Source organism: Leptopilina heterotoma, unplaced genomic scaffold (genome assembly GCF_015476425.1).
Source record: "Leptopilina heterotoma isolate Lh14 unplaced genomic scaffold, ASM1547642v1 Lhet_123, whole genome shotgun sequence".
NCBI classification, from domain to species: Eukaryota; Metazoa; Arthropoda; class Insecta; order Hymenoptera; family Figitidae; genus Leptopilina; species Leptopilina heterotoma.
The window spans coordinates 4933056-4957901 of NW_025110842.1; the positions used below are offsets into that span (position 1 = coordinate 4933056).

The 24846-nt window shown below is 24.1% G+C and overlaps 3 protein-coding genes across 3 annotated transcripts; all 3 read left to right on the top strand.

Moving 5' to 3' along the window:
- Nucleotides 1–919: 919 nt before the first annotated feature.
- LOC122512567 (repetitive proline-rich cell wall protein 1-like) lies at nucleotides 920–5439 on the top strand. The gene is made up of 2 exons (XM_043628467.1): nucleotides 920–1118; nucleotides 3935–5439. Exons 1-2 carry the CDS (start codon nucleotides 1110–1112, stop codon nucleotides 5255–5257), a joined length of 1332 nt encoding a protein of 443 aa, XP_043484402.1. The 5' UTR covers nucleotides 920–1109; the 3' UTR covers nucleotides 5258–5439.
- Nucleotides 5440–11644: 6205 nt separating this feature from the next.
- On the top strand, nucleotides 11645–17015 carry LOC122512642 (mucin-5AC-like). Its single transcript, XM_043628587.1, has 2 exons — nucleotides 11645–11759; nucleotides 12378–17015. The coding sequence occupies exons 1-2, from the start codon at nucleotides 11751–11753 to the stop codon at nucleotides 16932–16934; spliced, it is 4566 nt and encodes a 1521-aa protein (XP_043484522.1). The 5' UTR covers nucleotides 11645–11750; the 3' UTR covers nucleotides 16935–17015.
- Nucleotides 17016–20728: 3713 nt separating this feature from the next.
- Nucleotides 20729–23027, top strand: LOC122512524 (endocuticle structural protein SgAbd-6-like). The gene is made up of 2 exons (XM_043628413.1): nucleotides 20729–20848; nucleotides 22652–23027. Exons 1-2 carry the CDS (start codon nucleotides 20837–20839, stop codon nucleotides 22973–22975), a joined length of 336 nt encoding a protein of 111 aa, XP_043484348.1. The 5' UTR covers nucleotides 20729–20836; the 3' UTR covers nucleotides 22976–23027.
- Nucleotides 23028–24846: the final 1819 nt, after the last annotated feature.

The following is a 24846-nucleotide window of genomic DNA, read 5'->3' on the forward strand; positions in this document are numbered from 1 at the left end:
ACGCTGCGCTCTTATTTCAGAGTGACGCGCGCCTTACGCCCTGCAGCCATATTACCAAACCTTTATAAATAGTTTTATAATATATACATTTCACTAAAATTATTAAAAAAAAAAATTATAAATTATTTGTATAATTTTTTTATAATAAAAAATTACTCATTTTATTGATAATGTGAAAAATATTATTAATTAAAAAAAAGAGTTTAAAAAAAAGATTTTTTTTTAAAGAAAAAGTTTGAATAACGTACAATGCAAATAATAAAATTAGTGTCTTTGTTGTTTTGGTGTTAAATTTATTCTAATTGTTATTATTAATTTTAATTTCAATTTTATTTAATTTTAATATAATTTTAATTTCAATTTTATTTAATTTTAATATTATTTTAATTTAATTTTAATATTAGTTTCATTTTAATTTTAATATTTTGATTTTATTTCCTTATAATTATTTGAAACATTTTATGAAAAGGTCTTTTTTCTTAATAAAATATTACATTTTTCTAATTAACAAATACAATAAGATATATAAATTAAAATCTAAATCTATTACTTCCTTTTCCTTTCTTTTTTCTTTCAATAAATATTTTAACGATTTCCATAAAAATTTGCACTTTTCTGAATATATCTTTAAATAATATTTCTCTTGCGCATACATTTTGACGATGAAAGGGAAAAAAAACAAAATTGGCTTGCTTAATGATGTCCAAGAAGCAACTTTTTTGTATATTAAAAAGAACGAAAAAAGGCGTCATCGTGCGATCGTCGTGAATTTCATGGTCAAAAAAATTTGGAAATTTGGAATAATTTTTTTTTATGTATCCATATTATATCTGGAAGGGACACCTAGATCACTAGAATTCGAACAGGTATATAAACCCCAAACACAGTTTAGGTAATTAGTCATTTTCTCAACTTCCAATTCCGGTTAAACATCACCCAGTTTTTTTTTTTTTTGGTGTGGTGATAAAAAAAGCAAAAAAAAAAAAAATAAAAAAATAAACAAATAAACAAAACAAAACAAAAAAAAATCAAAGGAAAAAAAACATAAACAAAAGTTTATTTTTACAACAAGAGAGAAAAAAGTGATTTTTCTCCCGGACAAAATAAACATGAAAGTGGTGCGTGCAAAAAATACTAATTTAGTTTTTTAGTTTTATTTCTTTAGTTTTATTTTTTTTATTTTTAGTTTTTTAGTTTTAATTTTTTTTAGATTTAGTTTTTTTAGTTTTATTTTTTTTTATTTTTAGTTTTTTAGTTTTAATTTTTTTTTAGATTTAGTTTTTTTAGTTTCATTTTTATTTTAGTTGTAATTTTTAGTTTTAGTTTTTTTATTTTAGTTTTTATTTTATTTTTTTTTTAGTTTAATTTTTTTAGTTTTAGTTTCTTTAGTTTTAGTTTTTTCAGTTTTGGTTGTTTTACTTTTTTTTTTTAACTTTTTTAAATTTTAGTTTATTAGTTTTATTTTAAATTATTAGTTATTGAGTCCTCTTAAGTTTAGGTTCTTTTATTTAAATTTTGATTTAGTTTTAGTTTCTGTATACTAATTTCTTTTAGCTTTATTCTTTTAGTTTCATTTTTATTTTAGTTTTATTTTTTGTTTTTTATTTTAGTTTTTTAGTCCTTTTTAGTTTTGTTTTTTTTATTTTAATTTTTGTTAGTATTGGTTTTTTATTTTATTTTTTTTTAGTTTAATTTTTTTAGATTTAGTTTCTTTAATTTTAGTTTTTTTAGCTTTGCTTGTTTTAATTAGATTTTTTTAAGTTTTAGTTTTTAGTTTCATTTTTAGTTTTTTGTATTTTTATTTTATTAAGTTTTTTTAGTCCTTTTTAGTGTTAGTTTTTTTTATTCTAATTTGTTTTTAGTTTTAGTTTTTTTTCTTTTAATTTGTTTTTAGTTTTAGTTTTTTATTTTTCCTTCTTTTATATTATTTTGAGTCTTCTTTTTGTATAGTATCAGTTATTTTAACTGTAGTCTTTTTAGTTTTCTTAGTTTTAGTTTTTTTGTGTTATAGTTTTATTTTTTAGTTTTACTTGTATTTTTCTTTTTGGTTTTTTAGTTTCATTTATATTTTAGTTTTATTTATAGTTGTTATAGTTTTAGTTTCTTTTAGTTTTTTTAGTTGTTTTAGTTTTAGTTGTTTTAGTTTTAGTTATTTTTGTTTTTTAGTTTTATTTTTGGTTTCTTTAGTTTTATTTGTATTTTTTTTTTTTTTTTTGGTTTTTCAATTTCAATTATATTTTAGTTTTATTTTTGTCTAGTTTTAGTCATTTTTATTTTAGTTTCATTTAGTTTTGGTTTTTTTAAGTTTTATTTTTTTCTATTTTTTATTTTATTTAGTCCTTTTTTAGTTTTAGTTTTTTTTTAATTTAATGTTTTTTTAAGTTTTAGGTTTTTATTTTTAGTTCTATTGTTTTAGTTATTTAAATTTTTTTTTAGTTTTCGTTTTTTTAGTTTTAGTTTCTTTAGTTTTATTTTTTTAGTTTTGGTTTCTTTAGTTTTATTTTTTTAGTTTTGGTTTCTTTAGTTTTATTTTTTTAGTTTTGGTTTCTTTAGTTTTATTTTTTTAGTTTTGGTTGATTTAGTTATATTTTTTTAAGATTTAGTTTTTTAGTTTTATTTTTAATTTTTTAGTTTTATTTGTATTTTTGTGTTAGTTTTTTAGTTTCATTTATATTTCAGTTTTATTTTTGTCTAGTTTTATTTATTTTAATTTTTGTTTTTTTGTTTTTATTTTTTTAGTTTTATTCTTTCAGTTTTAGTTTATTTAGTTTTGGTTGTTTTAGTTTTATTTTTAAAATTTAGTTTTTAGTTTTTTTTTTAATTTTTATGTTTTTTAGTTTCATTTTATAGTTTTACTTTTTTTTATTTTTAGTTTTATTTTTGTCTACATTAAATCATTTTAGTTTTTTTAGTTTTATTTTTTAGTGTTTTTTACTTTTGGTTTTTTTATTTTTATTTTTTTTTAATTTTAGGTTTCTTTTTAGTATTTTTAGTTTTATTTTTGTCTAGTTTTACTTATTTTTATTTTAGTTTTTTTAGTTTTCATTTTTTTAGTTCTACTCTTTCAGTTTTAGTTTATTCAGTTTTGATGGTTTTAGTTAAATTTTTTAGTTTTAGTTTTGTCTAGTTTTAGTCATTTTAATTTTTTAGTTTTGGTTTTCATTAGTTTTATTTTTTTTTCAGTTAAGTTTTTTATTTGTAGTTTTTTTATTTTTAGTTTATTTAGTTTTATTTTTGTCTAGTTTTAGTCATTTTAGTATTTTTTAGTCCTTTTTAGTTATAGTTAAATTTTTTTAAAAATTAAGTTTTTTAGTTTTATTTTTTAATTTTTTTAGTTTTAGTTTTGTCTAGTTTTAGTCATTTTAACTTTTGGTTTTTATTAGTTTTATTTTTTTTCGGTTACGTTTTTTATTTTTAGTTTTTTTAGTTTCACATTTGTCTAATTTTAGTCTTTTTAGTTTTTCTTAGTCCTTTTTAGTTTTGGTTTTTATTAGTTTTATTTTTTTTCGGTAATGTTTTTTATTTTTAGTTTTTTTAGTTTTATTTTTGTCTGGTTTTAGTCATTTTAATTTCTAGTTTTTTTTTTAGTTTTATTCTTTTCAGTACTTTTTAGTTTTGGTTTTTTTAGTTTTTTTTGTTTTTGGTTTAGTTTTTTAGTTTTTTTAATATTTTTTTCTAGTTTTAGTAATTTTAGTTTCTTTTAGTTTTATTTTTAGTCCTTTTTAGTTTTATTTTTTAGTCCTTTTTAGTTTAATTTTTGTTATCCTTTTTATTTTAATTTTTTTCGATTCAATTTTTTATTTTTATTTTTATATTTAGGTATTTTTTTTTTTTTTTTTTTTTTTTTTAGTTTTAGTTTTAATTTTAATTTTAAAAATTAACTTTAACGAGTGTCATTAAGTAGCTAATTAATTTCCTTTTATTTTAATTCCAGTTCTTCGCATTTGCGGCTCTCGTGGCCGTGGCCAGTGGCCAACTGTTCAGTGACATCAACGAAATTCCATTACCACCTCATTACGAAACAACCAATGAGGTGAAAGAAACGAACAACAACAACAACAACAACATCAACGATGTGAAGCAGTCTTTCAGTGGATATCAATATCAAAAACCAAAAAATTCCTTGCCTTTGCCAACTGAGACGAAACCGGAAGTGAAAAAATCTGGTTATGAATATCCAAAACCATCGGCTCCTTTGGTATTGCCAACCGAAACGAAACGAAAAGTAATCAAACCCGACGGTTACCAGTATCCGAAACCTTCAGCTCCATTGGTTTTGCCAACCGAAACGAAACCGAAAGTGGTTAAAGCTGACGGTTACCAATACCCGAAACCTTCTGCTCCTTTGGTTTTGCCAACCGAAACGAAACCGAAAGTGGTTAAAGCTGACGGTTACCAGTATCCAAAACCATCAGCTCCTTTGGTTTTACCAACCGAAACGAAACCGAAAGTAATCAAAACAGACGGTTATCAGTATCCGAAACCAGCGGCTCCATTGGTTTTGCCAACCGAAACGAAACCGAAAGTGGTTAAAGCTGACGGTTACCAGTATCCAAAACCATCAGCTCCTTTGGTTTTACCAACCGAAACGAAACCGAAAGTAATCAAAACAGACGGTTATCAGTATCCGAAACCAGCGGCTCCATTGGTTTTGCCAACCGAAACGAAACCGAAAGTGGTTAAAGCAGACGGTTACCAGTATCCAAAACCATCAGCTCCTTTGGTTTTACCAACCGAAACGAAACCGAAAGTAATCAAAACAGACGGTTATCAGTATCCGAAACCAGCGGCTCCATTGGTTTTGCCAACCGAAACGAAACCGAAAGTGGTTAAAGCCGACGGTTACCAATACCCGAAACCTTCTGCTCCTTTGGTTCTACCAACTGAAACGAAACCGAAAGTTGTGAAAACCGACGGTTACCAGTATCCGAAACCATCGGCTCCTTTGGTTTTGCCAACCGAAACGAAACCAAAAGTAATCAAACCCGACGGTTACCAGTACCCGAAACCTTCTGCTCCATTGGTATTGCCAACCGAAACGAAACCGAAAGTTGTGAAAACCGACGGTTACCAGTATCCGAAACCATCGGCTCCTTTGGTTCTCCCAACCGAAACGAAACCGAAAGTAGTGAAACCAGACGGTTACCAGTACCCGAAACCAGCTCAACCACTTGTTTTGCCAACCGAAACGAAACCGAAAGTAGTGAAACCAGACGGTTATCAATATCCAAAACCATCGCTGTCATTTGATTTTTAATTGCAAATTGTGTAAATAAAAAATTTTAAAATAGTGAAACAAAAATTTTTTTTAAAGAACATGATTTTTTTTTCTAAATTTCAAAATTAGTAAATAAATAAATAGAAATTATCGAAAAACGAAATGATAAATATTGGTCATGTATATTTCTTTTTTGATAAAATTGTCAAGATTAATTACTAGTGCCATTTATATAATGCAAAAAAGTATTTGTATTAATTAGAAAAAGTTTTTCTTTTTTGTAATCTATAGTTGTTTGGAAATTGAATGAAAATAAATGTTTTTTTAGAAATTAAAAATATCAGCATTAATTTTTTTCAAAAACCTTACCATTCGATTTTTTTTTTTTTTTTTTTTTTTTGCAATTTTCGTTTTTCTATTTTTAGCGAATACTTTTTACGACGTTCATTTATTATTAATAAAAATTAATCAATTAATAATACAAATTAATAAAAAAATTTATTATTCAATAATCTTTCGAAATTGAATAATTTCTCGATTATTTTCTAAACTTCAAAAAATTTTTTTTAATTTAATTATTTTTTTTTAGAAATTCAGAAAATTTTAATTATTTTCAATTACTTGTTTATAAAAAATCAATTATTTTTTTTAAATTTCAGAAAATTTCAATTAATTTCAATTATTTGCTAATGAAAATTCAATTTTTTTTTTAAATTTCAGAAAATTTCAATTATTTTGAATTATTTGTTTATTTTTTTTACATTTCAGAAAATTTTAATTACTTGTTTATGAAATTTCAATTATTTTTTTCAGAATTTCAGAAAATTTCAATTATTTTCAATTACTTGTTTATAAAAATTCAAATATTTTTTTAGAATTTCAAAAAATTTCAATTATTTTCAATTACTTGTTTATAAAATTTCAAAAAATCCCAATTATTTTCAATTACTTGGTTATAAAAATTCAATTATTGTTTTAAAAATTCAGAAAATTTCAAATATTTGCTTATAAAAATTCAATTATTTTTTTTTAAATCGCAGAAAATTTCAATTACTTTTAATTACTTGTTTATAAAAATTCAATTACTTTTTAAAAATAGAATTTAAATATTCACAAAACCTCATTTTTGCAAAATTTTGAATAAAAATTTTAGAAAATTTAATATTTTTAACAAAAACTTTAACTTATAATCGTTGCAAAATTACCTAACTATAATTAATAATAATTTTAATTGAAAATCTTTTGAAATTGAATCAATTTTCCAAACGATCCATAAATTTCTTTAAAAATTCAATTAAATTTTTTTTCAGAATTCGAAGGAAATTTTTTTAATTTTTTAAATTTTCTGTTCATATCCATTCAATTATCAATTTTTGTGTAATTAGTCAATTATTTATAAACAATTCAATTATTTTTAAAAAAGTAGAATTGAAATATTTTGAAAAACCTAATTTTTCAGAATTTAAAAAAATATTTAGAATTTAATAAAAATATTTCGAAACTTTAATGTTTCAAAAAAAAAAATGTTATTTTTAAATTTTTGTTGAAATTAATTAATTAATTAATACAAAGTTTTAATTGAATTTTTTATTAAATTTAATAATTCTTTGATTATTTTCAAAATTTTCCATAAAATTCCTAAAAAGTTGATATATTATTTTTAGAATTTCAGAAAATTTTAATTCCGAACATTTTCATTATATCTTTTTTATAAAAATTTGATTACTTCTTAAAACTAGAATTAAAATATTCAATTAATTTTGCAAAATTTTGAATAGAACTTTTTAAAATTTAATTTTTTAAAAAAATTTTAACTTTAAGTCTTTTTTAAAATTAACTATAATTAATAATAATTTTAATTGAAAATATTTTGATATTGAATCAATTATTTTCAAGAGGATCGTTAAATTTCTTAAAAAATTCAATTATTTTTTTTTTAGAAATTGAGGAAATTAATGATAAAAAATTAAGTAAAAAATTAAAAAATTAAATAGAATCTGATAAAAATAAAAAATTTAGGGGAATTTTCAATTATTTCAAATATTTTCAATTACGTTTCTGTATAAAAGTTCAATTATTTAAAAAAACTGAATTAAAAAATTTCAAAAACATTTTTTTTATGTCATTTTATTATTATTACTTATTATTATTATTTTTTTTTTAATTTATTTTTTTAATTAAAAAAAAATTTTTTTTTTAAGTTATAACAAAAATAAAATACTAAAACGTTCAACAAAAAAAATTGTTTACGATATGCATTTTTTTTTTTTTTTTAAGATAATATATTATAACATTTTGGATTATAAAAGCATGTTTTCCTATAATTTAAAATCATCTTCCTGTATCATTTTTTTTTTTTTTTTTTTGGAAGATAAAATTTACTTTATGAATATTTAAATCACATTCACGTAATTTCATAATCCTAAATAAGGAAAAAAACTGGATATATTCAAAATTATCATTTTTATCACTTTTTAGAATTCTAAACTGATTCTTTAAAATATTTTCTATGTATATTTCAAATAAAATTTGGATTTTCTGTATAAATATCTAACTTGTTTTTTTATTTAAAGAAACAATTTTTTTTTACTCTTGAATATGAGTTTTATACATATTTTACTATTTTTTATTTATTATTATTATTATTATTATTATTATTATTATTATTATTATTATTATATTAATTACCATATTTATAAAAGGAAAAAAATAATTGTTATTTCAACAATTGAATTTATTGTTTTATTTATTATTTAATATATTTATTTATAGGTATTATTTAATAATAATAAATTAATTCTAATAAACAAATATTTATTTTGTTGTTCTAGCAATATTTAAATTTGTTCTGACACAATAATAAATTTTACTTATTTTTTTTAATTAATTAAATTTTCTTTTCATATAAGAGATATAAACTAATTAATTAAAATAAAAACAATTTTTTATTTAATTTTCACTTTTATTGTTACTTTTATTTTTTTTTTTAATTTTATTTTATAATATCTATGTATATAGAAATAATAATATCATTATAATAATAATATCATAATTTATAGTTTTATTATGCACATTAAAGCATAATTAGATCACCCTTCGTAAATGTAAATTAACTTTCCCTTTTTCCCGAAAATTTCAAATTGATTAATTTTCGACATTACGATCCAAAAATTCCTCGATCCGTTCGGCTTTTGAAATCGAAAGCGCAATTTTTTCGAATAATATCAATTTTATTATTAGTATTAAAATTATTATTATTAATATTATTATTAATATTGTTATTATTATTATTATTCTTATTCTTATACTAAAAATCATTCACTGATTAAAAAAATAATTTTTCTCTTAATTAAATATAGATAATAATTACTAATTATTACTTAAATTCAACATTTAGTTTTTGTCCAAAACACTAAAATTTCTAAAGACTAATTAAGACTAAATTAAAACTAAATTAGTTAAATTAGTTAAATTTGACTATTTTCGTAGTTATTTGTTTAATAATTATTAGTTTTTTTTACTAATAATTAGTTATATTCTATTATTAATTAGTTACATCTCACTAATAATGTAATTTTTTTTAGCAATAATTCGTTAAATTCTACTAGTTGCTTAATAAAAAATTCAAAACAGATTTTACTAATAATTACTTGTTTTCTACTAATAATTAATTAATTACTACTAATAATTACTTGTTTTCTACTAATAATTAATTAATTACTACTAATAATTATTTATTTTCTACTATAATAATTATTTTTTCCTACTAATAGATTTTTTCCGCTAATAAATAAATATTTTCCACATAATATTAGTTATAGTAGAAAATAGTTATTTTCTACCTATTAGTAGAAAATAAATATTTTTTTATTTTTGTTTACAACTAGATATTTTCTACTAATAATTAGTTAAATAATAGTAGATATTGCCTACTATACTCTGAAGATTTGAATCAGTAAAAATGTTTATTAATTTAAAATTTAAAATTAGTAATTAACTTTTTTGTTCTGAATTAGTAGAAACTACTGATTATTTGCAAAATTTACTAATCTTTGTAGAATAAAACTAATTTTTAGTAGAAAATAATTATGAATTATTTTCTACTACAAAAAAATTTCTAAAAGATATTTACTACTCTTAAAATTAGTTATTTTCTACTAATAATTAGTTATTTTCTACTAATATTAGTTCTTTTCTACTAATATCAGTTACAGTAGAAAATAATTACCAAACTATTAGTAGAAAATAAATAATTATTAGATTTTCTACTACTAGATATTTTCTAAAAAATAATTATTTTTTCCTATTAATATTGGTTATAGTAGAAAATAACTACCTAACTTTTAGTGGAAAATAAATATTTATTAGTAAAATTATGGTTGATTTTTTGCTTTAGCAATTAGTAGAAAATAAATAATTATTAGTAGAATATAATTAATTATAAAGTTATTTTTTAATATTAATTACTTTTTATAAACAATTATTTATTTTTTACTAATTGCATAGACAAAAAAATTAACCGAGGATTTACTAATAATTATTTATTTTCTACTAATAGATGATGTTTAGTAGAAAATAACTAATCATTTGTAGAAAACTAATTATTAGTTATTTTTTACTATTAGATATTATCTACTAGTTATTAGTATGCTCTACTAATAATTAGGCATTTTCTATTAATAGTAGAAATTAATAATTATTTTTTGCTAATTGTTTTTACTAATTATTTTCTACTATAATAACTAGTATTAGTAGAATATAACCTAGTTATTATAGTTGAAAATATTTTATTATAAGTTATTTTCTACTTTAAATTGTTTTCTATAACAAGATATTTTCTACTAATAAAATTAGTTATATTCTACTAATAGTTAGATAGTTATTTTCTACTATAACTAATATTAGTCGAAATTGTCTATTTATTTGCAGAAAATATGTATTAGTGAAAAAATATTATTAGTAGAAAATAAATAGTAGTAGAAAATAACTAATTATTAGTTATTTTTTACTACTAGATATTACCTACTAGTTATTAGTACTACTAGTAATTGGTTATTTTCTACTAATAATTAGTTATTTCCTACTAATATTACTTATTTTCTGCCAATAAATAGTCATTTTCTACTAATATTAGTTATTTTCTACTATAACTAATATTAGTAGAAAATGGCCATTTATTAGCAGAAAATAACTAATATTAGTAGAAAATAACTAATATTAGTAGAAATTATCTTATTATTAGTGAAATGTAATTAATTACTAGTAGAATATAATTTATTATTAGTTATTTTCTACTATTAATTAGTTATTTTCTAATATTAATTACTTTCAATTAATAATTATTTCTTTTTTAATAATTGACAAATTTACTAATTGCATTTTTATTCAACCAAGATTTTACTAATATTTATTTATTTTCTACTAACAGTAGAAATTAATGATTATAATCTACTAATTGTTTTTATTAATTATTTTCTACTATAATAACTAGTATTAGTAGAAAATAACTAATTATTAGCAAAATGTAATTAATTATTAATATAGAATGTTATTAATTATTAGTAGAATATAACTAATAATTAGTTGAAAAAAAAATTTTGAGTTATTTTCTACTTCAAAATGTTTTCTATCACAAGATATTTTCTACTAATAATTAGTTATTTTCTACTAATAGTTATTTATTTTGTACTAAAAATTAGTTATTTTCTTCTAATAGTTAGTTATTGTCTACCATTAGTTACTTTCTACTAAAAATGATTTATTTTCCACTAATTCCTAAAGCAAAAAAATTCAGTCAAATTTTTACTGATCACTTTATTATTTTCTCGACTAATTCGAATTTAGAGAGCAATAATCTAACAAGATAATTAATCATGCAGCCAATTAAAAATACATTCATCATCTACTCATTACATTCTGATTCAATTTTTAAAGAATCCAATTTCGAAACGAATCATTCCTTTTGAAACCCTCTCACTACAATTTCTTGTACCCAGGTATTTCATTTTTCAAAACTCATGTTGCTTTAACGTTATTTTTTCAAAAAATTTTTTTTTTTTTCAAATGCACTTGTGTGTATCAAGAAGAAGGAAAAAAAACATGACCCGAGGTGTCTCCCAATCATCATTGATATTCAAATATGAAAATTTTTTTTTTTATTATTTGCTTTCCAATTTCTCGACATAGTTTTCGGCAGCGGAACTGCGTTTTGTTGTTACGCAATAAAAAATACATATATAAACACACAACTTTCTCGATCATCTTTATGATATTATATACATCAAGTGAAATTCCAATAATTCAAATTAGAAATTTTTTTTTCCAAGCCCTATTTTATTTTTCTCTTTTTTCATTAGTTGGTAGTAGGGGATTTAGATTTTACTGCATTTCCAAATAGAACATATATAAATACCAGTGGTCAGGAAAGTAACATGTCATTAGTTTAGGAGCGTTTCCGATTTTTGGAACCGAAGGAAGAAAGTGACTTCTTGTCGTCGCCAATTTTTTGACGAGGGCAGAAGTATCGAGAACAATGAAAGTGGTGTGTAATGATTTTGTTTTTTCAACGAGTGTTAATTTTGTGTTAATTTTGTGTTAATTTTTTTTTTTTTTTTTTTTTTTTTTTTTATGTTTAATGTTAAAGCATCAACAGGTTAAAAGTTCGTTTTGGGTCGAAAATACTGACAAAGGAGAAATTTTTAGCAAAAAGAAAGAAATTGACAGGAAACTTAACTAACAGAAAGGTTGTGTTCTTAATTGGCTCTTTTTATGTCTGTTGCATGAACAATAATGGAAGAATACAAAGAAATCTTTTGTATTTTTGTGTTGGGTTCGACAAAAAGGGGTAAAAAGGGCCTATTGTGGATGTACCTAAGTAAACTGACTGTAAACAATAAATAAAAACTATAAAAATTCTGTAAAACATTTGTCAAACATTCGTATTTTTAGACACCAAACAAAGAGTGGGACAAATAACTTTATTTACTATTCAGTACTGCTACAAGTATTACTACTATTTCTACTACTACTACTCCTACTGTTACTGCTACTACTATTCACTAACCTATGTAGTAAATAAAATTATTCGTTTAGTTTAAAAAAAAACTTTTTCACTACACTTCTCGAAACGGATTAACAAATTTTTAAAATTCTTTTTCAGCTGATTGCATTCGGTACGTTTGTGGCCCTCGCCAGTGCCGGGCTCCTTCCTCACAACAATGGTTTCAATGCTCATCAAAATCCATCGGTGAATTACGATTACACCAAACCGATTATTGTGAAACCAGTTCATACAGCAACATCTGCTTTGAAACGACCTACTTTGGCATCGGAAACGTTTATGATCCTCGAATCCTTCACGTCACCTCAGCACAGTGTGAAAAATGATCGTTTTTATCTACCAGTGCCACCGCCAAACTCAGGAAGCACAAATTTTCCTGCAGCAACAAGAAACTATAACAGCAACTATGCAGCATTAAATAACAATTTTGGAACAACAACGAAAGTGAATTCCGGAAATGATGTCAGTGCTACATATTCATCAGCAGTGAACACGAATTTTGCACCAGTCACCAAGACAAAATCGGCTAATGATGCTAATGGTAATTATGCACCAGCAGGGAATGCGAATTTTGCATCTGGGACCAACACAAAATCGGCACCAACACAAAATTATGCACCAACGAATTTTGCATCAAACTTTAATGCTAATTCGATAGTATCTAAAAATAATTATGCGTCGGTTGTGAAATCGAATTATGCACCAGTAGCGAGTGGGAATTCGGGAGCAAACATTAAAACAAATTCAGCAGTAGCGAAAAATAGTTATGCACCAGGAACAACAACAAATTCGGGAGCAAACATTAAGACAAATTCAGCAGTACCGAAAAATAGTTATGCAGCAGTTGCAAATACGAATTATGCTCCAGTAACAAATACGAATTATGCTCCAGTGACAAGTACGAACTATGCACCAGCAACAAATACGAATTATGCACCAGTGACAAATACAAACTATGCATCAGTGACAAATACAAACTATGCACCAGCAACAAATACGAATTATGCACCAGCAACAAATACGAATTATGCACCAACTGTAAACGCAAATTTTGCATCAACTTTCAATACAAATTCTGGTAGTAATGCCAAAACTACTTTTGCAACAAATGGGAACTCGAATTTTGCACCAGTAACAAGGACCAATTTTGCCAGTGATGCCAAAACAACTTACGCGGGAAATGCTAACAGAAATTTCGCACCAGCAACAACGACAAATACTGCCAATGATGCTAATAATAATTATACCCCAACTGTAACCACGAATTTTGAATCAAATTTTAATTCGGCAGTAACGAGAAACACTGTAACGAAGACGAATTCTGCAATTGATGCTAACAATAATTATTCGCCATCAGCAAATACAAACTATGCATCAACTACAAACACGAATTTTGCTAATACAAATTCTGCTAATGCTGTCAATGGCAACTATGCCCCAACAAAAAATACGAACTATGCACCAGTGACAAAGACAAATTCGGCTAATTACGCACCAGCAGCTAATTATGCAGCACCTGCAACAATGGATCGATTTCGCCAGACTCCAGTATCTACAGCGTCAGAACAGTATTCGGCACCAGGAAAGAGTGGAACGAGTGACAAAAACTTTGCGCCTATTGAACCAACTGTTTCAATTGAACCTCAATATATGGCGGCTATACAGTCTAATGAATTCCACAGTTTTCAGCTGGGTGATGCAGAGACTGCAACTTCGGGAAAGAGTCACAAACACATGGCGTCAAAACAAACACAAACTTTTGAGAATCCTGAGTCTCTTGATTCAGTACTAGCAAATATCAACTCTCGGAATGAGAATTCTTACTTTGCACCAACGACGGAGAAGTCTATCGAACAATCTTATTTGTCACCAACGACTTATTTTTCGCCTACGAGAACTGAGAGTACACAAAAAACCAGGGGGCAGAATTCCTATTTACCTCCGGATAGCACGAAGACTTTGGATAATTATTACTTGGGTCCAGTGAATTCTTACTATGCACCTGAACCACCGAAGGCAGTTGATAATTCTTACTTTGTTCCTTCGCCTAGATATAAGATCCAGACTTCCTATTTGGATCCAGTGTCGATAAAGGCACCTGCACCGAGGAAGAAGGTCCAGAATTCTTATTTGCCACCGACAACAAAGGATTCCAATTCGACACCAACGCCGAAGATTGAGAAACCTGCAACCGAACAAACTAAAACGCTTGATAATTCTTACTTGGCTCCTGTGACAACAAAAATCGCTGCTGCTCCAAGAAAGAGGGTCCAGAATTCCTATTTGCCACCGAGGACAATAAAGACAGAAGAGTCGAAGATAGCTAAAACTTCAGATTTCGGATCTGAACCAACGAAGACGAATACCTACTTGGCACCAGCATCGACAAAAGATTCGCTAACATCTTCCGAATCAGGAAAAACTGTCGATACTGGCAAACAAGTTTCTGCATCTACGAAAACGAATTCAACTCCTGCGCCAAGTTACTTACCGGCTGGAACCGAAGCAGAAATTGTCGACTCACGAAAAAGTCACTCAACCCCTGCGCCAAATTATTTGCCAACAGAAACCGAAGTTCCAACAAATTTCGAATCGCAAAAAATTCATTCAACTCCGGTGGAAACAAGACAGACTTCACGTCCACGTACCAGGACGAACGGAAATCAAAAGCGGAGGCGAATCCAAAGAATCCGGACGACAACTGCTGGTAGTGTTGACGACTCCTATCTTCCACCGGCAACAACTGAAAAATCAGTTTCGCAGTTTTCGACGACGACGGCGAGGAAACAAGAAGCACGAACAACGGCAGCACCGACAATTGATGATTCGTACTTGCCACCTGTTCAAAAGAGGCAGAGATCTCGTACCACCACACCAGCACCTATTCAAAAACTTCACCCAGTTCAGGACTATTTGCCACCTACCACGAAAATAGTCACTACCACGACAACCGAAAAAGTTACCACCAGTACATCGGCACCAATTGTCGAAAATTTCTACCTTCCCTCTGATTTCGAGAAATATTCCTTCGACCCTAGAGAGGAAGTCGCACCAACAGACGAAAATTCTCATCTTCTATTTCCGTCAAGAGATGCAATCGCAGATTCCTACTTTGTTCCGGAACAAATTGGGTTTGAGCAGGTCTTCTACAATCCACCGACTCCGGTGGCGAATGTAGATAAATATTTCCTTCCACAACCGAGGAGAAATGTTCAAAATTCGTACTTGGCACCCGGATCACCAGTTTCAACCAAACAGTTTGAGCAATTGTACGGAGCACCCGAATCGGAAAATCACAATTTAGATTCAGTTGCAGGAGGACAAAAGCAGGAGGAGAATATCCAGAAAGCACCGGAGCAACAAGAAGAGATTCGGAGTTCTTATGTGGCATCTTTAGTGGAGAAACAGATTTCGAATTCCTATTTGGCTCCGGGGTCATCGAAACAAGTCGATAATTTCTATGGAGTACCTGCGTTAAAGCATACAACACCCAGACCATCGACGAATATTGATAATTCCTACTTGGCTCCAGTGTCATCAAAACAAGCTGATGAATTCTATGGAGTACCAGCGCCAAAACAGACAACAACGCTTGATGATTCCTATTTGGCTCCAGTGTCATCAAAACAAGCTGATAAATTTTACGGAGTTCCAGCCCCAAAACAGACAACGACTCCTGATAATTCCTATCTGGCTCCGGGGTCATCAAAACAAGCTGATAAATTCTACGGAGTTCCAGCCCCGAAACAGACAACAACTCTCGATAATTCCTACCTAGCACCAGTGTCATTAAAACAATCTGATAAATTCTACGGAGTGCCGGAGCAAACAGAGTCAATTGGAAGTTCTTACTTGGCACCTGAACTGACGAAACAGATTCCGAATTCCTACTTGGCTCCAGTGTCGTCAAAACAAACACCATCAGCGAACATTGATAACTCCTACTTGGACCCAGTGGCGACAAAGTCAACAAATAGGGTCCGAACATCCTCCTCGATGTCGGTGTCATCCAAACAGAACTCCCATTCGTCAGTAGCCCCCAAAAAACAATTGGAAAACTCCTACCTAGCTCCATCGTCAAAACAAAAAGTGGATACTTCCTACGTGCCATCATCGCCAAAGCAGAAAGTGGATAATTCCTACGTACCACCATCACCAAAACAAAAAATCATCAATTCCTACGTACCACCATCACCAAAACAAAAAATCGACAATTCCTACGTACCACCATCACCAAAACAAAAAGTGGAAAGCTCCTATGTACCACCATCACAAGAACAAAAAATCGAAACCTCCTACACACCAACCGAGGCATTTCCCCAATCATCAAACTTGTCACCAGTGCAGATAAATTCCGGCATATCGTCAATTGAAGAAATCGCGAACGATTCTGATCATCAGCAAGTTTCTGTCGTCAGTGAAACATTGCAGGACAACATCGGTGTCGATGGCTACGAGTATCAGTATGCACTCTCCGATGGCCAGAAGAAGGAGGAATCGGCGAAATTAATAAATCAAGGTACCAAGAGTGAATCGATTGTTGTTAAAGGGAGCTACTCGTGGTTCGATCCACTGTCAAAGAAGAGGTACACGGTGAATTATGTCGCCGATGAAAATGGTTTTCACGCGGAAGGTGAACATATTCCTCGCGTTTGAACAAAAAAAAGAAATAAACTAAAATGTTAATTTGTTTTCTATTTTTTAGGTTATCTTTACGAATTATTGTTACCATTTTTGTTAAAGTCTGATAAAACTTATGATTTCAGTTAATTTCTACAACTGAAATTCTGTGATACAAGACTCAAGTTATAAATAAAAATTTTAAAAATATTTTATTGTTTCCTTTTTTTCAAATTTCCTTTTTGACTACTTTTCCTTTTTCTATTCCACTATTCCGTATTTTCACTTTTTTGAAGTTTTCATAAATTCTTATTGAACTATTTCGTCTTTTATTTGCTAAACTAAAATTCAATAGCCGTTTTTTCGTTAAATCACAAATTCAAAATGGCGGATACAATATGGCGGACGATGGAATTTAAAATTGATTCAATTTACTTAAAAAATTTATGACTCGGGGGTTTGACTAATTTTATGCAAATTCTAATATAAATTAATAATTAATAATAATAATTCTAATTTTAATAATTGAATTCATGAGAAATTTTTATTATTCATGAAAATAATTGAATTATTAGGAAGATTTTTACAAAAAATTTATTAAATAATTGAATTCTGATTGGAAATTTTATGAAAATATAGTAGATATTGAAAATCATTGAATTGCGAAAATTTTTTTAAAATTATTAAATTTAACAAAAGAATTCATTAAAAATTTTTGACAATAATTGAATATTTGTGTGGTAATTATTCAATTTTTTTTTAAATAATTGAATTCCTAGAAAGCATTTTATTATTTATGAAAATAATTGAATTTTTGCGAACAATTTTAAATGGACTTTTAAAAATAATTGAATTTCCAAGAAGAAATTTACTACTTTTAAAAATAATTGAATTCTTATGATAAATATTGTTAGTTATGAAAATAATTGAATTTTGTTAAAGAATTTTATTAAAATGCCTCAAAATAATTGAATTTTCGGGAATAATTTTGTTATTTATCTTTAATAATTGAATTCTTTCGAAGAATTATTTATGTAAATAATTGAATTCTTGGGAAGAATTTTATTAAAATCTAAATAAATAATTGAATTATTAAAAAAAAAATTAATTAAAATTGTATTACAAATAATTGATTTCTTTTAAACATTTTTATTAAAATATTTGAAAATAATTGAATTTCTGTAAAAATTCTAATATTTTTGTAAATAATTGAATTTTTCCAAAAAATTTAAAAAATAACTTTTTTAAATAATTGATTTTTTCAAGAAATTGAAATTAAATTTTTAAGAATAATTAAATTTTTCGAGAAATTCCTGTAAAATTGTATTAAAAATAGTTGAAATCCTGCGATGAATTTTACTATTTATGAAAATAATTGAATTATTGGGAAGAATATTACGCAAGAATTTTTTTTTTTTTTTAAATAATTTAATTCCTGTAAAGAATTTAATTACTTTTGGTAAATAATTTAATTCCTGTGAAGATTTTATAAATTTTTAAAAATAATTGAATTCCTGCGAAAAATTTTAATAATTTCTGAAAATAATTCAATTCATGTGAAGAATTTTATTATTTTTTAAAAATAATTGAATTCATGTAAAGAATTTTTATTATTTTTTAAAAATAATTGAATTTCGGCGAAGAATTTTAACAAATTTGAAAAATAATTGAATTCTTTCGAAGAATTTTATTGTTTTTTGAAAATAATTGAATTTCGGCGAAAATTTTTAATAAATTCTGAAAATAATTGAATTTATGTAAAGAATTTTTATTATTTTTTTTTAAAATAATTGAATTCCTGGAAAGAATTTTATTATTTTTTTTTAAAATAATTGAATTGATGTAAAGAATTCAATTACTTTTGGTAAATAATTTAATTCCTGTGAAGATTTTATAAATTTTTAAAAATAATTGAATTTTTGAAAAATTTTAATAATTTATGAAAATAATTGAATTCTTGTAAAGAATTTTATTATTTTTTTAAAATAATTGAATTGATGTAAAGAATTCAATTACTTTTGGTAAATAATTTAATTCCTGTGAAGATTTTATAAATTTTTAAAAATAATTGAATTTCTGCTAAAAATTTTAATAAAAGTTTCCAAAATAATTAATATTCTACGAAAAATTATATTGTCTTCAAAAAAATAATTGAATTTTTAAGAAGGATTTTATTATTTTTTAAAAATAATTGAATTTCTGCAAATAATTTGATTGTTTATGAAAATAATTGAATTATTGCGAAGAATTTTTATAAAAATTATGTTAAGTAATTGATTTTTTCGAAATTTTTATTACCTATTTATGAAAATAATAAATTGAATTTTAGGATGAATTTTATCTTTATTATTTTTTATTATTTCCATAAATAAAAAAAATTGAATTTTGAATGAGTTTTATTTTTTAAATAATTGAAATGTTTTGCGAAATTTCATGAAAATACTAGATTTTGAAAATTTGAATTTTGAATATTTTTTGAAAATAATTGAATTGTTTTTTAAAGAATTTGATTATAATAATTTTTTCAAAATATTTATTTTTTTCTATCAATTTTTAATTAAGAATTTTTTTTTACAGCGAGGGGGGGGAGGATTTAGGTTCTAAAGACAATTTTTAAAATGAATATTACAATTTTTTTTATTGAAAGTAATTTTTAACGGGAGAATATGTATTAAATTTAAATATTTCTTTTCAATGCGCGTTAGTTGCGGTCGTTAGGCCACTAGCGAGAAGAATTCGTCGTGCGATCGAATCTTCTTATTGAAATTTTTTTTTTTTTTTTTTTCAAATGTAAATAAAGAACGTAAATGAATAATTAATACTAATTGTCTAATAAAATCAAAATCTTGTTTTAGTTTGAAATATAAAAAAGGAATTTTTTTTTTGTAAATTAAATAGAATTTTAATAAGAAATGAAAAAAAAATAGAAATTTGAAAAAAAATTGAAAGTAATTTTTGTATATTAAACAGAATATTAATAAAAAAATCAAAGTGTAGAACAATGAAAGAAGTAAAGAAAAAAATTTGAAACATTAATGCCAATCGTAATTTACTATAATTTTTTTTTTTTTTTTTTTTTTTTTTTTTTTAATAATTAGAATTATTTTTTTGATAATTCACATCAATTTTATGATAGCCTAAAGGTTCTTTTTTTATATTTCTCTCTAATATAAAATGTCAAAGAAATGATCGATAAAATTAGGCAACGATAATGACTTTCAGTTACGTCAGTTTGTAAAATGGTGAGAATTTTTGCCAACATCTCCCACTGACCTTGATGAGAAAAAATTTGCAGATTCACTCAATTCGCACAAACTTTTATTTTCAAAGAGAAATAACCTGAGAAAAAAACGTAAACAAAAGTTTTTCATCATTATTTTGAAATAATATCAGAAAACTTTTATTTAATTAAATCTTAAAATCATTTCGCTCAAAACAAAAAAAAAAAAAAATTAAAAATTAAAAAAAAATTTTTTTAATTTAAAAAAACGATTTATCTACAAAATACTTTAAGAATTTCTAAATGTAGAATAAAAATCGAAAATGTTTTTTCAAGAAAAATAGAGATTCCTTCTTTTCGCCGAATACACTTATGTGACAAAATTTTTTTTTTTTTATCGTGAAACACGAAAGATTATGAAATTTTAATTAAGAAGAATCGAAACTATGTTGTAATATGGATATATGCAAAATATTTACTTAATTTTTGGTATATTGGAAGAAAAAAGGTAAAAAGAAGACTTTGACATTTGTGGGAAAAAATTTATGATTGGGTAGGGGGGTAGAAAAATTTGAATAAAAAAATAGTATATAAACGTGCGAATCTTCTCCAAAAATCAGTCATTCTTCAACTGTTGTTGTACCAAACAAAAAATAAAGTGAAACATTTTTTTTTTTTGTTTTATTTTAAAAACAAAGAATTAAAAAAAAGACTCATCATGATGAAATTGGTGTGTAAAAAAAGTGCTACTAAATATTTTTTTTCAACACAAAAATACTAATTTAACAAATTAAATTATCTTTTTTATTTACAAAGAAAAAAAATTGAGTACTCAAAAAATTAACAAAAAAACTTTTTTTTAAATTTAAAAAAAAAAATTTTTTTTTTAAATTATAAAAAATTTACTATTAACTGCAGAATTAAATTTTATCATTTATTATTATTTTTTCTTCTATCTCTAGTTTCTTCTTTTATTATTTATTTATTTATTTTTATTTACTTAAGAAATTATATTATAAATGAAATCAAAAAATTATAAACTACATTTGTTTAAACCTTTCGATTTCTATTAAATTTTTCTTGTTCAAATTTATATTTAAATAAGACAAATTGTACGATTTTTGTTTTATTTAAATAATAATAAATAAATAAATAAATAATAAATAAAAAAAAAAAATTTCTAGAAAGATTCGAACGCAGGACGAATAATTACACTCATAGCGCCTTAACGCTCGCGACCAACACGCACTGAAAACAAATGAAAAAAAATTATAAAAAATACAATCGAAACTCAACTTTTTTTTAATATTTCAATTTTTATTTAATTTTTCTACTTCTAATTAATATTTAAATAAGATAAATTGTACGATTTGCGCTTTATTTAAATAAAAATAAATAAAGTAAAATAAAAAGTAAATAATAATAAAAACATTAAGAAAAAAAACTAAAGAAAAAATTTTGATAAAAAAAAAATTTACAAGGATTCGAACGCAGGACGATTAATTACACTTATAGTGCCTTAACGCTCGCGACCAACGCGCATTGAAAAGAAATAGAAAGAAAATTATAAAAAATATATTATTAACTCAACATTTTTTTTCCAAATATTTCAATTTTTATTTCTATTTTAGTATTTTCTGTAAAATAAATTGTATTTTTTATTTTATTTAATTAAAAATTGGAGTAAAATATAAAATTAAAAAAAGAGAATTTAGGAAGATTCGAATTGACATTTTTTTTTTTTAAATAAAATAATAAAAAGAATAAAACAAAAAAATTATAAAAGACAATGAACAATATTTTTTTAAATATTTATATTTTTAACTCATTTTTCTTTTCAAACAAAATGAATTGTATAATTTATACTTCATTTAAATAAAAATTAGTGTAAAAATAAAAGAAGAAAGTACATTAAATAAAATTCGAGTTTAAATAAAAAAAAAAAAAAAAATTGTGAAGATTCGAACGCAGGACGAATAATTCTACACGTAGTGTCTTAACGCCCGTGACCAGCGCGCATTGAAAAAAAGAAACAAAATATAAATAAGTATTTCAGTAAAAAATAAAAAAAAAGTAAACGAAAAAAGTGAAATTAGGAAGATTCGAACAGTGGACGAATAATTTCTCTTGTATTTCTCATTTTTCTTTTCAAAAAAAATAAATTGTATAATTTATGGTTTATTTAAATAAAAATTAGTGTAAAAATAAAAGAAGAAACTACATTAAATAAACATTCGAGTTTAAATAAAAAAAAAAAAAAAATTGTGAAGATTCGAACGCAGGACGAATAATTCTACACGTAGTGTCTTAACGCCTGTGACCAACGCGCATTAAAAAAGAAAGCAAACCAAATTTTAATATTCGCCCCTAAAAACTAATATTTATTGCCGAAACATGAATAATTAAATCTAGAAATTGACAACAAATGACGAATTTTCGAAAATGAAACAATTTCCAAATAAAATTTAACAAAAAAATAAAAATATTTTTCAAAAAAAAAAAATTCTTAATTATTTTTTTTTCTTTTTTACAGGCAATTGTTCTTGCTGCCGTCGTGGCCCTTGCTTTTGGTGCGCCACAAAATTTGCAAAAAAGATCCGATGACGTTGTTCTTGTCAAGGAACTTTTACACGACAATATTGGACTCGACAAATATCAATACAATTTTCAATTATCCGATGGACAACAACGTGAAGAATCGGCTCATTTGATAAATCCAGGAACGGAACACGCGGCAATTGTTGTCCGAGGAAGTTACTCCTGGGTTGATCCGGCAACAAATCAACTCTACACTGTCAATTACGTTGCCGACGAAAATGGTTTTCATCCAGAGGGCGCTCACATTCCCAGTGTCTAAATTAATTATATCTTCTTGAATAAAAAAAAAAAAAAAAAAAAAAAATTGCTAATTCTGTCGTTTTTTATTTTCTTTGCCCAAACAATGACATTATTTATTCTTAATAATACCAACTTCAATTTAAATTTCAAATTAAATTTAAAATCAATTGCTTTTATCAAAAATAAAATTGCAATATTAAATTTAGTTGCAATTAAAAATAATGTTACTTACTAATTAATTAGTGAATTAGTTATTATTAATTCTTTTCAAAAAATATAAATGAAAATTACTCGCAAAATTTTAATTATTTTCAATTATTTTCAATTTATAAACTTTAATTCATCTATTTAATTTTTTTATTCAAATCTATATTAAAAATAATGATAAATTGTATAATATACGATTTACTTAAATAAAAAAGGAAAAAATTTCATTAATAAATAATAAAAAAAAAAAAAAATAAAATAAAAATCTAGAAAGATTCGAACGCAGGACGAATAGTTACATTTAGAGCGCCTTAACGCTTGTGACCAACGTGCATTAAAAAGAAATTTAAAAATTTTTTTTCAAATAAATTATAAACTAAACTTTTTTTTAAAAATTTCGATTTCTATTTCATTTTACTATTAAAATCAAATAAATTATATAATTTTTTATGTTATTTAATTAAAAATTTGAGAGAGAAACTAATAAAATAAAAAAAAAGATTTAGAAACAAGCAATTTACAAAAAAATTTTATTTTTTAATAATATCAACATTAATTTTTAAATTTTTAAATTTGAAATCAATTCCAAATTTGTAATTAAAAATAATATTTACTAATTAATTATTATTATTAATGTTTTTAAAAAAATTAAAATAAAATTATTCGCAAAATTTCAATCAATCATTTTTAATTTTTTAATTTCATTTTAATTTTTCTATTTAATTTTTTTATTCAAATTTATATTACAATAATGATAAATTGTATAATTTACGATTTAGTTAAATAAAAATTTTGAGTAAAACAGTAAAAAATTTGAGTAATAAATAATAAAAAAATCAAATTTAGGAAGATTCGAACCTAGGACGAATAATTATATTTATGGCGCCTTAACGCTTGCGACCAACGCGCATTAAAAAAATGAAAAGAAAATTATAAAAAACACATTAAAAACTCAACTTTTTTTAAAAAAATATTCTGATTTCTATTTCATTTTACTATTCAAATAAAATAAATTATACAATTTTTTATTTTATTTAATTAAAAATTTAAGTAAGAAAATAATAAATTGAAAAAAGAGAATTTAGGAAGAAGCAAATATTAGAAAATTTTTTATTTTTAATATCAACTTCAATTATTTGAATAAATTGCAAATTTGAAATTGAAAATAAATTTACTTACTAATTAATTAAATATTATTGTATTGTGTAAAAAAATCCAAATAAAATTATTCGCTAAATTTTAATTTTTATTCTCGAATTTAAATTCAAATTTTCTATTTAAATTCTTTTATTTAAATCTATTTTTAAATAAGATAATTTGTACAATATTCGCTTTATTTAAACAAAAATTTGAGTTAAAAAGTAAAGAATTTGATTAATAAATAATAAAAAAAAAATCTAGAAAGATTCGAACGCAGGACGAATAATTACACTAAAAGCGCCTTAACGCTCGTGACTAACGCGCATTGAAAAGAAATGAAAAAAATGATAAAAAACACATTATAAACTCAACTTTTTTTTTAATATTTCAATTCTTATTTAATTTTTTTATTTCAAATTAAATAAATTGTAAAATTTTTCACTTCATTTAATTAAAAATTTTATTTAAAAAAATTTACCTCAAAAAAAGAATTCGGAAGATGCAAAATACCCCACAAAATTTTTATTTTTAATTATTAATTTG